The 17,142-nt window shown below is 49.4% G+C and overlaps 1 protein-coding gene across 3 annotated transcripts in view; it reads left to right on the plus strand.

The window, feature by feature from the left end:
* Nucleotides 1-719: 719 nt before the first annotated feature.
* Nucleotides 720-17,142, plus strand: part of LOC135904685 (treacle protein-like) — a 40,916-nt gene continuing 24,493 nt past the window's right edge. For 2 of the 3 annotated variants that reach the window (XM_065435600.2, XM_070534062.1), the window contains exons 1-3: nucleotides 720-5,725; nucleotides 12,595-12,783; nucleotides 16,407-16,638. In XM_065435600.2, coding sequence (XP_065291672.2) covers nucleotides 774-5,725; nucleotides 12,595-12,783; nucleotides 16,407-16,638 — 5,373 coding nt within the window. In that variant the 5' untranslated portion in view covers nucleotides 720-773. The remainder of the gene's footprint in view (nucleotides 5,726-12,594; nucleotides 12,784-16,406; nucleotides 16,639-17,142) is intronic. The other variant, XM_065435601.2, reaches the window with a different exon arrangement.

Raw genomic sequence — 17,142 nt, forward strand, 5'->3', positions numbered from 1 at the left:
ATCTGTAGTAAGTGAAAAATCGAACGGTACGGGATAAACTGTCTTTTTTCCCGAGATGCAATGCGAGGTCGTTGGAAAAGGCTTTTGCCTTCACAAAACCTCTACCAGGCAGTGGGAGGCCGCGCACCTAAGGCTCTCTCAGTAGTGAGCTAAGAACTGGTTTGAGACTGAGAATAAATAGTACTGGAAATAATTGAGGCTTCATCATCATCAGTAGAGGGCACCCTTGACAAACACCACGAGTCACGGGGAATGGTGCATTTTCAAGCCCATTAAGAAAGAGTGTACTTCGGATATCTTGATAGGGATCACTACTAAGTTAAGTGCTGAGGTACTAATGATTTAAACAATCAAGAAACCTGCGATCCATTAGGTGCTGTGGGTGAAGTACACAACGACAAAGAAGAAGTTGCATTGATCTGCTTCTGACTGCTCAGTCCCACTTCCTTTTCTTCCTCGTTTCATTAACTTGTCATCTTGACGTTTTTATTAGGCTCTCCTAAAAATCACTTTCTTTGACGACACCTGGGAGGAGTTTTATTAACCGAAGTGATCTTGCGAATTTTGGAATAGCTTCACCAAGTCGCTCGGTTTCACAGCCGGTATGCGCCACCGTCTCTGTGGTCAACATCAACCACACAACAGAAACCGTATACGGCCGCTACGCACGGTCATCGTCATCAACCAGTCCCGAGCCCGCGTGCCTCACGTTCCCACGAGAAATCGAGAAGCGGCCGCCTAGAATTCTTGGACGCCTACGCCTCGCATCTACGATGAGCGACATCAAGGACAGATTCGCCAACGGGCGCCAGCGGCAACGCCACAGCGCCGGGCCCGCACGGCGACGGTCTCAACGCGTCGGATCACGTCACTCGTCGGCGAGCCCCGAGCGCCAGTCGAAGCGACGGCGAGACGCTCCAGAGCTCGAGCCGCACTTTCGGCGGAGTCACGCAGCCGCGACGTCCAGGGCGAGGTCATCGACTGACGGCTCTCCAGCGGAGTCGACCGCGGGAGCTCGCGGCCGCCATCGCGCCGCCGCTTCACAGGCACCAGGTGCGGTGGCCCGAAAAGACAGGAAGCAGTCACTTCTGCGAGGACAGCGCAACGTCAGCCCTTCCAGGGCGAGGTACGAGATGGGCGACACCACGTGCTATGTGGCCAAGGCAGGCGACTTTGAGGAGCAGCACTATGGTCCACCCACTGTCCCTCCGAGCGTGCAGAGCGAACGGCGCCCTGTGCCGATGGCCCGACGCCGACAGCAGCCTTCGACGGCGCCGCCCGAGCGTGATGTAGGGGTAGGCGGTGCTGCGGACGGCGTGAACTCGGATCGCTGGCCCAATTCGAGTTCGGTCACCGTCGAGGTAAAATGTCGCGGTGCGCCCCGACCTGCCGAACGCCGCAGCTCAATGGCGCCGAGCACCGCTAAGCACGGCAGGTCGCTCTCCCCGAGGGATCTTGCCGCAGCAGACGCTGCATCTTCCATAGAAATATCTTCAGCTGTGGCCCTTTCACCTGTCTCCCCGGGAAAGCGTGCGGTCAACATTGACATTGAGTTCAGTAAGCCAACCGCGGCGGGAAGCAGCCAGGGGATGCTTTTGCGATCCATATCGATGAACGTGGAGAAGATCATCGGACGGCTGCTTGCTCCGCCGCGTTCCGACAGCCGCAGCCAGCTCGTCAGGGGCCCTCCAGGACCCCCGAGAGGTCAACCGGTCTGGGATCCTTATGCTAGGGCATGGCGAGTTCCAAAGGCGAGCAAGCGACGGCAGTCCACAGGCCGAGGCGAAGTCGGCGGTCAAATTCCGACTGCGGATGCTCACGCTCGCTTTACGGCGATTTCCGAGGACACCAGGCCACGTGCCGGCGCGCCCGTTGATGAGAGTGGCGGAGTTGCCCCACCCAGCGACGAATTGCTGAGACGAGAAATGATGGAAGGAGTGCCTAGCATTCTGGACAGGATGGAAGACTCGCTAGCAGACCAGGTCAAAGCAGCGGAAACAGCCGCCGCTGTAAGAAGGGCTTCTGGCAGAGAGTCTCTGAAGTACGAAACTGCGGAGGGTGTTCAGGGAATTCTGGACACGATGGAAGAGTCACTCGTGGACCAGGTCAAGGCAGCGGAAGTAGCTGCCGCTATCAGAAGGGCTTCTGGTGGAGAGTCTCTAAAGCGCGGAATTACAGAGGATGTTCAGGGAATTCTGGACAGGATGGAAGAGACTCTCGTGGACCAGGTCAAGGCAGCGGAAATAGCTGCCGCTATCAGAAGGGCTTCTGGTGGAGAGTCGCTAAAGCGCGGAACTACCGAGGATGTTCAGGGTATTCTGGACAGGATGGAAGAGTCGCTCGCTGCTCAGGTAGACGATGATGTAAAGATTTTTGCAGAGGACAAGAGAGAGAGACCTAAACGCAGGAAAAAAGGCAAGGCCGCGGCAGCAGACACCGAGATTACTTCTACTGGCGCGACAGAAACGACGAAGAAGAAAAGAAAAGCTAGGAAGTATGCCCATGAAGAAGAGAAAACGGAAGTGGACGAAACCACACTGAAGTCAAAACGCCGAAAATCCGGCGTTATAGAGGCGGTGTCTTCGACTGGTACTGGCGCAGAGAACAAAAGAAACAAGGGGGAAAAATCTGCCCAGGATGAAGAGAAAACGCAAACGGAGGGAACGACGCTCTCGACAATGCGCCGAAAATCCAGTGCCACGGGAGCGGCTTCTTCCGGTGCTGCCGGGATGAAGCAGAGAAAGATGTCGAAGCAGGCAGAGAAGACGCTGAAGAAAGAAGGCGAGGAACAGGGTGACGCTGAAGTCTCTTCACCTGGAGCCGCCAAAAAAAAGAAAAAGAAGAAGTCGAAGAAACGCCAACAGCCGGAGGATGACGCACTTCCAAAGATAGCGGAAGCCGGAGTGCTAGATGATATGGTTAAGGAGGAGCTCAAAATTTTGGCCGCCGTTGAAGAGTCGCTTCCGGTTGAGGTAAAAACAGCGCCACTGGATGTCGATGGCCAAAAGCCTCCCGACGACGACTACTACCCAGAACGTCATGCTGAAGGCGCGCATGATATTTTGGTCGACATGGAGGAGGCGCTGCTGAAAGAGATCGAAGCAATGGAACCGGCTAGCCCACACAAAGAGGCTCCCGGCGACGTTCCCATCGGTCGTGAAATTGAAGGGGCTCGGCAGGGTGCTGTGGACAGGAAACAGGCCGAGAAAGGGGAGACGGCGACTTACGCTGACTTGCCGCGCGAAGAAAAGCTTGGAACTGTGGCTTGGCCGGAGAAACCTTCTAAGCGTCACAAAAAGAAGCCGAAAGATAGAGACGACAGTCGTCTAGTGGAGAGGACGGCTGTCAGTGCTCTGGACGTAGCGGAACGTGATAAGGCCGTGGAGTCCAGGATTGCGCCCTGGAAGACTCCAGAAGAGGGATATTACGGCGTGGACAAAGCTGCTGCCAACGCGACGGAAAGGCAGGCTGAAAAGGTGCCGGAAGGGGAAACGATTACAGAGGTGGGAAAGAGTACGCTTGGTTCCGGCAAAGAAAGCGCGTCGAAAAAAGGGCACAAGAAAAAGAAAGCCGGCGGAAAGAAAAAGAAGTCCAAGGAGAAAGGCGGCACGGAAAAGAGCGCGCTTACATCTGTATCCGAGATGCACACCGCGTCGCAGAGTGGATCACCGAAGAAGGGGCACAAGAAGAAAGGAAAAAAGAAACGCAAGGATAAGCGACAGCAGCCGAAGGGTTCCCCGAAAAAAATGGAAGTGGAGACGGGTACGATTGGTCAGATTGCGCTCAAGCACCAGCGAGGTCTTCGAGGGTCGCGAGAAGAAAAGAAGCTCGACGAGCACACGGCAGCTGGAGACAAGACGGCCGAACTGACCTCGGAGCTTCCGGTGCCGAAGCACAGCATAATGAAGGGGTCTTCCGATTCGAGAAGAAGGTCCAAACAGCTCGAGAGTTCGCGGATGGAAGTCCTGCCAAGCGGACCTCCAGCTGTGCCGCCCACGTTCGACAGCGCTGCCGCGGGTGAAGAGCTCGGGCGCAAGGCAGCCAGAAGAAAATCTAGGCAATCGCCGAGTGTACCGGCCGGAGCGCAGGAGCTGGAAGAGTACCTGGAAGTCTTCGAAGGAGCCGCTGCAATGCCGCTCATGCTGCAGTCACCTGCGAGGCGGCGGTCTGTTTCTGCGCCCAGGAGTGCACTTTCACTGGAGGAGGGAGCCGTGCCTCGTGCGCCCGGTGAGGTGGACTTGGACACCGCCACCGCTCGTCGTGTGGCGAAGCTTAAGAAGGCCCTCAGGGTGAAGCAGCGCAAGGAACCAGAGACCGGCACCGCTGATGAGACCACGTTCAAGTGGTCCACGTCGACCACGGCGAGCTTCGTACGCGAGATGTTCTTCTCCACGCATCGTTGGGGCATGAGCTCGCCTCCGACATGCGAGCCGTCCCGCGGGATGAAGTGGTCCACCAGCTACATAGGTCGTCGAGGCTCAATCTTCAGGCCCACTCCGTCGCTCGTCCCGTCGCCGCCTGCGCCCGGTCGACGGGCCAGCATTGTGCGCATTTGTCCGCAGAGCATCTCCCTCAAAGAGAGCAGGCCGCCCAAGCCGTCCCACGCGAAAAAGAAAAAGAAAAAGAAAAAGAAGAAACACAAGGGCAAAAAGTCGGTGCTCGCGCCGGCCGGCGCGCTGACGAGCGCGCCTGCCACGCCGTTCGTTCAGAGCCCGACGAGCGGGTCGCCCGCCGTCACGTCCCTCGGCACTAGCCAAACGGCATCGTACGCGGAGCCGCTGCCCGCCGCATCCTCGGCTGCATTGCAGCACGACGCCACAGGAACCCCCGTAAGCGCATCAGTCGGGCAGCCCGTTCCAGCAAAGGCCGAAGCTCCGCCACCAGCACAAGGGCACAAGAAGCACAAGAAAAAGCACAAGAAAAAGCACAAGGAAAAGGGCAAAAAAGGCTCGAAGTCTCACGCGAAAGGCGAGAAAGCCGGCTCGAAGGCGAAAAGGAGACACAGCAAGGGGAAAGCGGCCGCTGTTTCACCAACGGGAGTTCAGGCAGTGCCGATAATAGTCGCGGAGCCCAGTGTTACCGTGCAGCCGGTGGCCGAGGTGGCTCCGCGGCGTCCATCACAGCCGGAAGGCCCCGGAGCAGACACGGCGACGACCGGCCTCGATCCTAAAATGACCCAGATGCTGGCAGCAGACGTGCCCCCGTTAGTGGCAGCGGAGGGAGTCGCGGTTGGGGAAGAGACTGTGGCCAAAGGACCCGAGAAACCAGAAGACAAAACTCATTCGAAAAAAGGCAAGAAGTCTAAGAAAAAGGGCAAGAAAGGCAAGAAGTCTAAGGAAAAGGGCAAGAAAAGCAAGAAGTCTAAGGAAAAGGGCAAGAAAAGCAAGAAGTCTAAGGAAAAGGGCAAGAAAAGCAAGAAGTCTAAGGAAAAGGGGAAGAAAGGCAAGAAGAGAAAGAAGGGCAAGAAGGGCAAGAAGGGCGAGAAGAAAAAAAGGAAAGGAAAAAAGGGCGCCCGTAAAGGTGCAGGTGGAGTGGTCGTGGAGCACAAGGAGGGCAACACGGCGCTCGTCGCCTTCTGCTGGCTGCTGCTGGCCGTGTGCCTCATCATGATCGCCATCCTGGCTTTCTATTTCATCATCGCCAAGGAACCGCCTCAGCCGGAGGATACAACGGTGCTATCCACGCTGCTGACGCCTATCGTAACGTGGGAGACAACTTTAAGCAGGTACGACGGTAGTTAATCCTACTTTGTACACCAATAAGAGTCAAGTTACGTTTCGCTGAAGTTTGTGTAAGCTTATGCAGAGTCCTAAAAAAGAATTCCTAGTGGAACTCGTCCATCTGTAAGAGTATAGGTGTGCTGGGTGAACACGTCCAGAAATTTGGGACATTGCCCCTTTAGCCACATGTCGAACTTCACCGCAATGCACTGATGTCGCTCACTGGGCAACACCTTTAATAAATTATAGTTCGACAGATAAGCCAAGATTTACCTAATAATATACGGATTTATGGCACTTAGTCGTAAGTTCCCTGCTGCGTTATAGCTATTTTATATCTGACCAAAACGCTGCGATAATGCAGCGGTGAAGTTACGACTAAATGCCGTAAATCCGTACACTATTAGAAAGGAGCATTTACTTGTCTTTTGCTAATGAAAGTTGTTGAAATTCGGGCGATCTTTCGAAATATCATTTTTTTTGAAAATGCTCCCATCGAGCTACAGTACTGCATTGCAGTGAAGTTCGACAGATGACTGAAGGGGCAGTAACCATAATTACTTGGTATGGGGATGCACGGTAACACCTGTAACACGTGTGAACTAGTTTTCTCCTATCTCTTCCATAAGCGGTTCACGAAATCTCAGCATGCAGAGCTTTTAACGGTGCTTTGACAGGTAAAGAACATGGTGTATGGTTCACTTAGCAAGGCGTCAGGGGCGTAGCCAGGGGGGGGGCTTATGGGGCTTCAGCCCCCCCCGAAATTTTTTCGTGCTGTCCATGCACCGCCGACCAAAGTGACCTCCGGCGCCGGAAATCACTCTGGATTTTGTCTAGAATGTATTTTTGACGCTCGAAAAGACATTTAACCGCGAAGATTGCAAACTCGGGCTGGATTTCGTGGCAACGCCCATACACCGGAAGCAGGGGCGTAGCCAGGGGGGGGGGGGAATTATGGGGCTTCAGCCCCCCCCCCCCCGAAATTTTTTCGAGCTGTCCATGTACCGCCGATCAAAGTGACCTCCGGCGCCGGAAATCACTCTGGATTTTGTCTAGAATGTCTTTTTGACGCTCGAAAAGACATTTAACCGCGAAGATTGCAAACTCGGGCTGGATTTCGTGGCAACGCCCATACACCGGAAGTCACATAACGCCAAGCAGTCCCATCCGAGCACAAAGTTTCGAGGGCGCTTTGATGGTGAGCGGGCTCGCCGCGGCATCTCACTGAGGCCACGGAATCTGTGGAGCGCATGGATATCAATTGCGAAACTTTATGGGTATAAATCTCATAAGCTCTTGATGTGAAAGGTGCATTGACATTTCCAAAGTTGTGCTTTAGATTTTCAATTGCGGAACTTTGTGGGTTTAATGTTGTTATAAACATTTGACACCAAATGTCTATTGAATTTTCTAAAGTCTTACATCGTAACATACAACAAGACAAGCCAAATCAACACACTAGCAGACGAGTTGACAAACAGGCAGCGAGGTCCAATGAGACGAAGCGTTGGGGTGGTTCATTTGTGCCGACGTCCCATAAAAAAAATATAAACATTTTTTTTTAACCTATGCCAGAACATCCATGTCAAGACACTCAAGCCAGCCAAAGTAAATACGTTCTTATTTATTTTTTCTACTTTGAATTTTATTCGCGAGGACACATTGAGCCTCTTCGATTTTTTTTTTGTTCTCGCTACCCTAACCACGGGCTGGCAGAGCCAACCAGAGCGCATACGTTTTTCTCGTATGGCCCCGACCACCGTGCGGTACACTTTGGTGCGCGTTCGGTTTGCTCTGGCCGAGTGGATTTTCACCGGACAGAGTTTTGGACGTTTTCTGGCTAGCAGACGAGAAAAAAAAAACAATGGTCGCTCGCCGCCATCACTGTGGGGACTCGAAGGATTGCACCGCATTCCTTGAGCGGAACCTTTCCGGAAAGTCTTCTTTCGCCGCTGTAGGATACTGAGCAGTATGCGTATGGTTCTCAGTGGACCAAGCGTCTCATGTTTTCTTCGGTATTCCTTCCGTAGCCCCATTAGGTGCCCGAAGTAGGCATTAGATTCTGGCCAAGATACTTTCCTATGCGTTTCTTTTTCCTTTCGGTGCCTCCGCCTCACAGAAAAAAAATACATTGTTGCGGCGCAGCGAATTGTCGCATGGTGAAAGTTCGATTTTGATACTTCTTTTGCGGAAAGTAATGGGCGACGGGACGCTTCAGTGGCCGGATACGTTTATTATATTATTGCGAAAGCAATTATATGGACACTCCAGGCGCATTCCTGCCATCGCCCTCATGTTTCGTATAAAGTCCAAGGGTGATAACATCGTGACCACGCGCTGCATGCTGTATGTGCGCATGAAAGCGTAGGAGGGGAGGTGGAATGGGTGAGCGGACGATGGTGGCTCAGTCTTGCGTGCGCAAAGGAGAAAAGCGGGGAGCAAGCGCGCCGCCTTCCGTCGCGCGCAATACATCGGGGGGAGTGGATGGAATGGGGGCGGAATCTAGGATTCTGTGAATCTATGATTGTGCAACATGTTTATTTGCCTTGTTTGACGCATTATATACAGTTACTTCTTTATTACAGTATTATGTACGCATTATACAGTTATACAGTTATTAGACGCATTATATACAGTTAACTTATACAGTTACATGCATAGACTCATTGGAGACTTGTACGTATACTTAAATATCTTGTTGCGAGGTTTTGTGTATACATGCAGTGAACTTTGTTTCCAGTGACACTTTTTTGTCCTTTATCAAGCAGTATTCTCGCATTTGCATATCCCATTGTATCTTTGCATTTCTAATGTACGAGGGCGAGTCAAATGAAAGTGAGCCTACCCTAACCGCGCAATAATGGTTCGGTTCATTATCTGCGAGGCATGCGCGTAGGAGAACGGCATGTCTCATTTACAAAAGTGACACGCAGGTGTGAAGATAAATGTTCTTTAATGCTCTCATACACTGGGTTGAATATGGTTGCGTCACATAATGGACACTTCAAAAGTTGAACAACTCCGTTTCGCGAAGTTTTTGACAGCTGAAGGTGTTTCCAAAACAGAAATTAATCACCATATGACTGCCGTGTACGTTGAACACTGCATTTCATTGACCACTGTGAATCGTTGGAGCAAACGGTTCAAAGGACGTTGCAAAGACATTCCAAGACCGGGCCAAAACAATCGTGCAATCACCCCCCACACTATTTCAAAGGTTCATGAGCTGCTGAAACAAGAACGGAGGATAAGCATCGATGAACTGGCAGACCATCTGAACATCAGTCACGGTTCGGTTCACGCCATAATTCATGAGCTTCTCGGCTACCGGCTCTTTGGTGCGCAATGGATCCCCAAGATTTTTATCCATCGCGAGAAGACGAAGAAGTTTCGCGCTGCCTTGACTCATCTGATCGGGTATCACAATGAGCATGGCGACTTCTTGTTTGCAACTGTGATCGGGGACGAACCTTGGTGCCACTACTACGAGCCTGAAACACGACGGCAAAGCTTACAGCGGAAACATTGGAATTTACCACGCCCAAAGAACGTAAAGGCCATCATTTCCGCTGGAAAGGGTTGTTGACTTTTTTTTTCGATCGACAGTGTCCATTACTGATAGAATTTGCTAAATCTTGAGAGGCTATCAATTGTTTCCGATATTGTGAAACGCCAGAACGGCAACGTGTCGCAATCAAGAACGAACAACGTGGAAAATTGACGAATGGGGTCATCTTGCTCCACGACAATGCCTGTCCCCACGTCGCTGATGTGGTTAATACAAAGCTGGCAAAGTTCAAGTGGGAAACGCTGCAACATCCGCCATACAGCTCAGACCTGTCACCTTGCGACTTCTACATTTTGGGGCAACCGAAAAAACAGCTCAAGGGAACCAGATAAAGACTTTTTGAAGCAGCAACCCAAGGAGTTTTATAAGACGGGAATCACGCAACTCGTTAGTCAATAGGACAAATGTCTAAATTTTCATGAAGACTACTTTTAAATGAAGTACCCCGTTGTTGGCTCATTCATTTGACTTGCCCTCATATATCTTGCAGAACTCCTGCTTTTTATACGTGCTCTCTGTCTCGACTATAACTTCGGTGCAATTACTCACGATACACGACAAGGGACAGCTACTCCTGCGTAATACAATGAAACAAACGACATCGTCATTGAGATTTTTCACTGGCCATTGCATATATACAAGAATGTAAGCACGGTTCTTGAATGACAAAGTTTCATTAAGATATTTGTCCTCAACTTGTTCAGTTCATTGCCTTTTAATTTTTCATATCAGCGGCATACACTACTCTCCTGGTTTCGAACTGATATAGTTCTAAAGTTCGTGTGATATTTTCTTTACTTAATAAATAGACAAAAAACATGGAAGCATTGACGTCAGTTATGTTGGGCACAATTTTTGGCACATACGAGTATAATATTTTATGAAAAAAATACATATTTTACTCGTATTTACAGAGCGTTGCTTTCAAGAATTCGTTTGCAGCATCTTTGGCAATGACAATGCAGTTATTATTCATGTATTTGATCCCTGGATAAATTGTTTAAGAGGAAGCTTTAGCTCGTGCCCAATCCGACGCGGCCTATTCAAATACTTGTAAAACGCAGAAACGCTTTTCTGAGATAATCCTGCTAATCGCTTTCATTGAAATTGGTTGCATTTGAGAGAGAAAGTTAAATCCTAGTGTATGTTGGAAACAGAACTTCGATTTAGGGCCTGAATTTTGTTTAAAATATTTTGGAAAATTCGAAAGTTTGAAAAAATAGAAGCACGGCGTTTACAAACTAATAGCTATGCATGAAGAACAGATATTGTGGTTCTGTAAACAGCATTTATTATAACAGTCAAAGCGGACAAGTTTGCTGTGCCAATTTGTATCTTACGTTAATTGGTTACGTTGTGTACAAGGGTTCTGCAAAAGCCGTATTTCCACAATACTAAATTTTTTTGAGATTCATGTGTAACATATTTATTTTGTCCGCTGTAGATGTACTATTAGATGCAATTCACAGAATTGTGATATCATTTTTCATTGTTGAGTCACGGAGTTTTAAACTTGATAGTTTCGTTTGCCGAAAATTTTGAATTTCGGCGAATTTTTAATAAATAATTGACCTCCTAAATGAAAAATTCGAAGCCAGTATAGAAATAAACTTTTTCTTTTAAATGCCACAAACCTCCTCAAATTTGCTGAAGTGGTTGCAGGAAAAAACGTGCAGCTACAAATATATATATATATATATATATATATTGGGCCAGTGGCGTAGCCCCCCCCGAACAAAATTTCTGGCTACGCCACTGCAAGGCGTAGATGGGAATTGGTCTATATATAGTGTGTTCCATGTGGAACGCGGCCGCGGAGAATCATCTCATATACGTTGCCTGCGTTGGCAGCTAGTACTAGCTCGCGACAAGCATGGAATTTGAGATCTGGAGGCGCTCGTTGTCAATACGGCATGCAATCAAAGCAATCAGAGTGAGGCGACAAGCTATCAGTCCATATTTAGGGGGGAAAATAAGGGGGGGAGAAAAAAAAAAGCAGAAGTGACACATAAGTCGATCACATAAAGCGAATTGAGTTGTTCCCTCCGTATATACGCGACAAGTGCGATGCGTGTAGACGAAAGACTACACAAGCGGCTGCAACACGAAGCAGAGTGTCATTGCGGGGCCCTGTCAAGCGTTCGCCCTTGGTCTGCCATCCAGAAATTCTGCCATCAACAGTAGTCGAACAGGCAGCGTCTGAGCCAACGTTCGCGTCGTCCCTGGCAAGGCCGAGACAAATCGTTCGAACAGAGTTTTCGACGGGAAAGTCCCCTCGTCGAACAAGGTCAGTGACGTAGCCAGTAGGTGTGGCACACCGGATATGTGTCCTACCATCCCCTCCCCCGCCTCCCTGAATAAAAATTGTGGCTACGCCACTGAAAAAAGTAGATCTCACGCATTGCCACTGACAAGGGGACTATTCGTCTACGAATTCGAGTCCCCTTGTCAAAACGTTTGCCCCAGCATGATGATGACTGTAATGAGAACTTCAAATGCCTGTACAATGGCGAAACATCCCTTGTGCCATCACTGTTGACCATTATTAAATTTCCATCTTTCTGTGAGCACCTGTCTTGTTTGAATGGCGTAACTTTAAAGGTAATCTGTTTGGTGGACCTATAAAGGTAAATCATCTCATGTAAATCATGTAATCATGTAAAGTGGCCCTAAGGAAAATTGGGAGCCGATCCACTCTGAAGGTGGAATATGCTAGCGAAGCTGTCATTGTGCTCCCCGATTCGCCCCAATCCATGGGCAAACTCACTTTTATTTGGTGGTCTTGATCGGCGACACTCACTCACTCACTCACTCACTCACTCACTCACTCACTCACTCACTCACTCACTCACTCACTCACTCACTCACTCACTCACTCACTCACTCACTCACTCACTCACTCACTTACTGATCTACTACTACTGATCTACTGAGCCTACTGATCTTGAAAATGGAGCCTATTTATACCTACATACAATCGACTGAAGATGCTTATCCAAGTGATTAGACATACAAGCTCTTGCATAGAATGACGTGATTTTGCATCAAATTCGGGAAATGACATTTTGCACCCGCATATTTGTTGACGGACACGAAAAATCCACGGAACCGTACAGCTAGCTTCACTGTAAATAAGATGTATATTTTGTGCGCCAGAGGAAACAACGTCCATTGTCGCGATTATACTGGCTCAAACACGTGCTCGTCGCAGTTCTCAGTGCACTTTTCTTCGGGGATTTTCTGTACATTTCGCGCTTCGCACGGGGTTCGCTCAACGTCTGACAGCGTAAAAATTTACGCGCGCAGTCGACCGCCCACCGGAGGAGCGGGAACGCCTAGCACAGAGCCGGGTAGACAGACGACCCCTGCGAAACAGCCACCGCTACCACAGCCACCACAACCACCGCTACCGCTGCCGCCACCGGGGGTAACGATGGGCGCCGGCGTGTACGAGTGTTCGACGTCGTTCTGCAACAACGAAGCGGCCTACCTCGGGTTTTGTTGCAATTTTTCTCTTAATCGCACCTTCCCGATGGCGGCCCGAGAGAAATGTCGCTATATCAGTAGACTGTAGGGCAAACTGGAATTCCAAACAAGTCGTTATCCATTAGAACGAAAAGTTCGGCCCTTGCACAGGGCGATCCGTCGACGTTGCGCGTCGTGTCCCCGGCGGAAGAAGTGCGCGCGGCGCGGCTTCCGCCGGCTACCGTGTTTGCGTAACAACATGGCGGCGCACAGGCCGCCCTCTTTGATCTGAATTCGCGATTGCGGGTTGCACTCCATTGTGACAGCAAGAAAGAAACGGTAAAATTTACCTTCGCTATCTAATCTCACTCTGAACACAAAGTATTGGCAATGTTTTATTATTATTGAGATTAGCTGTTTGTTTCTGGTTTCACGCTGCAGAAATTTGCACCATGGGCTTAAGACAACTCGCCCACATCGCTGTTCTCATTGAGGGCCCTATAACGTAAAACTATCCCAATCTGCTGACGTTAAATTTGCGTACCCGCCGATGCAAGCATCGGGCGGTGACCCGCAGGGTTGTCTGAAGAGACCCATCAAACGCTCTACTCATTTATAAGAGGTCACTTTTGTTTCCTTTAAAAACAAATGACATCACTTGCCTACACTGAGCGGCTTGTCTTATCTAATTGGCTGACAAGAGGCGAGGATCACGCTCAAGTGGGGAGGGATCCGATGGGGCCGAGCCAGTGCACTGAAAATCGATAACCGGTGAAAGAGGGTGATGCCAGGGTCTGCGATTGGTCCGCTATTTGTTCATTTGCTTGAAGTGGCTCATCGAAAACCGCGGCGGCATGCAACGGAAGGATAAGAATGCCGCTAAAACGGATCCTCGGCAAAGAAGAGTTGGCAGAGCGAGGTCGTAAACGTGCCGAAAGTGCTTGAAAACGGCCACGCAAGAAAGTTTATTGTACTCAAATAAACCCAAGCTCTCCGGCAGGTGGGAGTAGCCAGTGCCTGAGCGATCGGCGGCAGCCATCTTCTATTCCTATCGGAACGGGGCAGCCTGCGGCTATTCAGAAAAAAAAAAATCAGTTTTGTTCGGCATATTAATGCATCTTCAACGCGTACACGTCACTTAGACGCGGTAAGTTTTCGCGGTTTTGTGACGTCGCGTGCCAGGCAGCTGAAGTGGGCGCAGCCCGAAAACTTTTCACCAATAGCCGAGGGTTAATGGCTAAAAGGCGTCGAATCAGAAATAACTTTTTTTGTTTGTTTGTCCAATGATGCATAATCAGTGTGTACGCGTCATATGAGATGGGAAGCTATCTCGGTTTTCGTGACGTCGAGTGACGGGCGAAGTGAGGGGGCGGGGTATGGGGGGGGGGCGGGGTTCAAAATAGTTTTTGGCCATTCATGGAGGGCTGATTGCAGAATTGGAATAGCTTTACGTTATAGCGCCCCAGTAATGTCGATGATGTGCAGCAGAATAGCTATGCAAGCCGTAAAATTAGTTGTCAAATTGGGTCGAATATATATATATATATATATACTCTTAATTGTCTCTTGTCTCTCCACTTCTCTCCTCTTGTGTCCGTATCTGCACGCGTTACCCCTTCTTTGCATTAAGAAAGGATTTTTATATGCCTGTAACTCGGTCATAGTGGAGGCTATGCTCGGTCGCTCGGCTCTGCAGGCTCCGTAATCGGCATTTCATCGCTACTCATCATAGGTCACGTTTTTTGTGCTAGTGTGCTATGAAGTCAATATTTTCGTTCCTCCTCTGTGACGTAGTAACTGCCGCGCTAGCGATGGGTCTCGACTACGAGAAGGAGTTTTTAATGACTTTTTGGAGCTGAATTAAAATTATATTGAAATGTTTGCAGCGTCCAATACCTCGTTCTGGGTGTCCTTGCATGCGGAAGCAGCCTACAACAAGCTTTTTATAGCCTCAAAATTTGGTGTCCCAACCCCTTTAAGGCGTGGTAACGATATAGTCAAGCGGCCTAGGTATCATAAGCATCTGGCGCTCGTCGCTTCCACGGTGTAAAAGAAACAGCCGCGTGATTTGCAAAATTTCACCAAAATGTGGGGGCGCTCGCAGCCTGACACATCGTGGAGAGGAGGAAAAGAGAGGGTTTGGAGCATATATAGTTCTCGGCGCACGCGGCAGGCATCTATGTATATATTTATTTATTTATTTACTTATTTGTACATACTGCAGCCCCTATATGGGGCTATCGCAGGAGTGGGTTAGACAAAGAAAATCATACAAAAACCAAGTAAACAATAACATTAAAAATTCACAAGAAATAAGGCAGATGACACAAATGAAACTCAAGATAGCACAACACAAAAACGAGAATGAGTAAATACACTGTAACAACAAGAAAATACATAAAATCAGGTGTGGTTAACTTTTAACAGGAAGTCATTTAATGGCAGTGACCTAATTGTTCCGGGAATTAAGTTCCAGAATTCAATGGTACGTGGGAAAAAGCTGTATTTAAATTTATTAGACCGAGCAAAGTAAGGCTTAATATTAAGGTTATGGTGACTCCTACTTGACCGAGGAATGTCTGAAGGAATATATATAAATTTGCAGAAACTTAAATGACTCAATATGACGGCGTATGGATAAAGGGGTTAGGTTCAAAGAAGATAAGGCACGAGAGGGTGAAAAATAGTGATCATAGCGACGATATATGAACCTAATAGATTTTCGTTGTATGCTCTCAATGGAGTTAATGTCGCACTGCTTATGAGGGTTCCAGACAGGAGAAGCATAATCTAGGATTGGGCGAATTAAAGTTTTATACATTAGTAACTTAGTTATAGTGTTATAGTGTTATAGTTATATAGTGAAGGAGAGTCCATCATTGCCGCGGTGACAACCGTGATGCTTGCAGCTCGCGTAGACGCGCCAAAGTCCCTTGCGGCAATATTTGTACAGATACTCTTATCAGTATATATCCTCTTATCAGCCGAACGACAGTAAAAACAAATGCAGATGCAACCCACCTGTTTGAAGGTGAGAAGCGTATACCTTTCGTGAAGCGTTAAATAAATGCCATGCTACCGATTATATTCTACAGAGCGTTTTGCACCCTAGCGATTAGCCTGGCAGATGTAACGACTACGGAGAGACGCGGAGACCCCCACTAAGTGACCGCGCATTATGCTGTCTCCGGTATTGGCACCCTGTGCTACATGACACTGTATCTAGGGTCGGCGCGCAGGTTAGGGCGGGTTGATCTTAGAGATAACGCAACAGTAAACTGCACTTTACTCGGCGAAAGACCGCCCAAGCAGGTTTGCCAAATCCCTATCCCTAGGAAAGTGTATAGGCATATAAAGCCTAGAAAGGTTTGTTTTATTAAAGGAATTGTGCTCTCGATGACTCGCATTAGTTGCAATGAAGATATTTAGGTGTCATCCGTCTTATCGCCGAGTAATTCCGTAATAAACAAGGCCAGTGGGCTGGACACCTGGTGCTGGTATGGTGCTGGTATGGTGCTGTCCCGCGTGCAACCTACTCTGCTAGTCGAGTCGTCGCAATCTGAAAAGTCCGGCAAGGTTCGCACACAAAACCTCGCTCCAAACTCCTTTATCTAGGGACTTTATTCAAAGCGGCTCCACTGCCCCGTCTGCAGTTCGTTGGTGGACCACGCGAAGACACCTGCGTGCGTCAACTTCTACAAGCACGTGTGCGGTCGTTGGGCGGAGGTCCAGCGCGTTCCGCGGGGCCCCGGCGCGTTCGTCTCGACCGACAGCCTGCTGCAGGACGAGCTCCTGCGCGGGTTGCTGGCGACCGCCAAACTCTCGAAAGAGCCGGACATCATCCACGCCACCGGCATCTATGAAGCCTGCACGCAGCGCAGCAAGGTGCGTCTGCACTGGATATACGTGGCAGCCCGCCCGGAACACCGCGGGCAGCTTTCTGTGACAATCAACGAAAGGTATACATAGTATGCACGTACGTCATTCAATGATACTCCGCGACTTCCGGTTTACAGCAGCGCCATCTTGGGGAACCTATAGGCCTATGCGCGCGCCTGTTGATAAGGTACCCCAAGATGGCGGAAGCCGACGACAGCAGCGGATGTGACGTCACGTGCATACTATGTTTGTGTTATTGCGCGGTCAGGTAGTTCGGCAGCGCTTTCGGGAGGCCCTATCTTATGATGATAATACGGAATGAAAAGTGTTAGCCAGATAATGGGATTACTCTGTTAGAGTTTGAGGCAACAGTATTTTCTAATAAATGATTGTCGTTGAGACTGTCCATGAGCACTGCAGAAGCTAATGCATCATTGAACAACCATACGTACATCGGCTCACGTATACGGACGAGCGCTGCTTGGATCTGTCGTAAAGCGTTGTCAGAGT

The sequence above is a fragment of the Dermacentor albipictus genome, chromosome 2 (assembly GCF_038994185.2).
Source record: "Dermacentor albipictus isolate Rhodes 1998 colony chromosome 2, USDA_Dalb.pri_finalv2, whole genome shotgun sequence".
NCBI lineage: Eukaryota > Metazoa > Arthropoda > Arachnida > Ixodida > Ixodidae > Dermacentor > Dermacentor albipictus.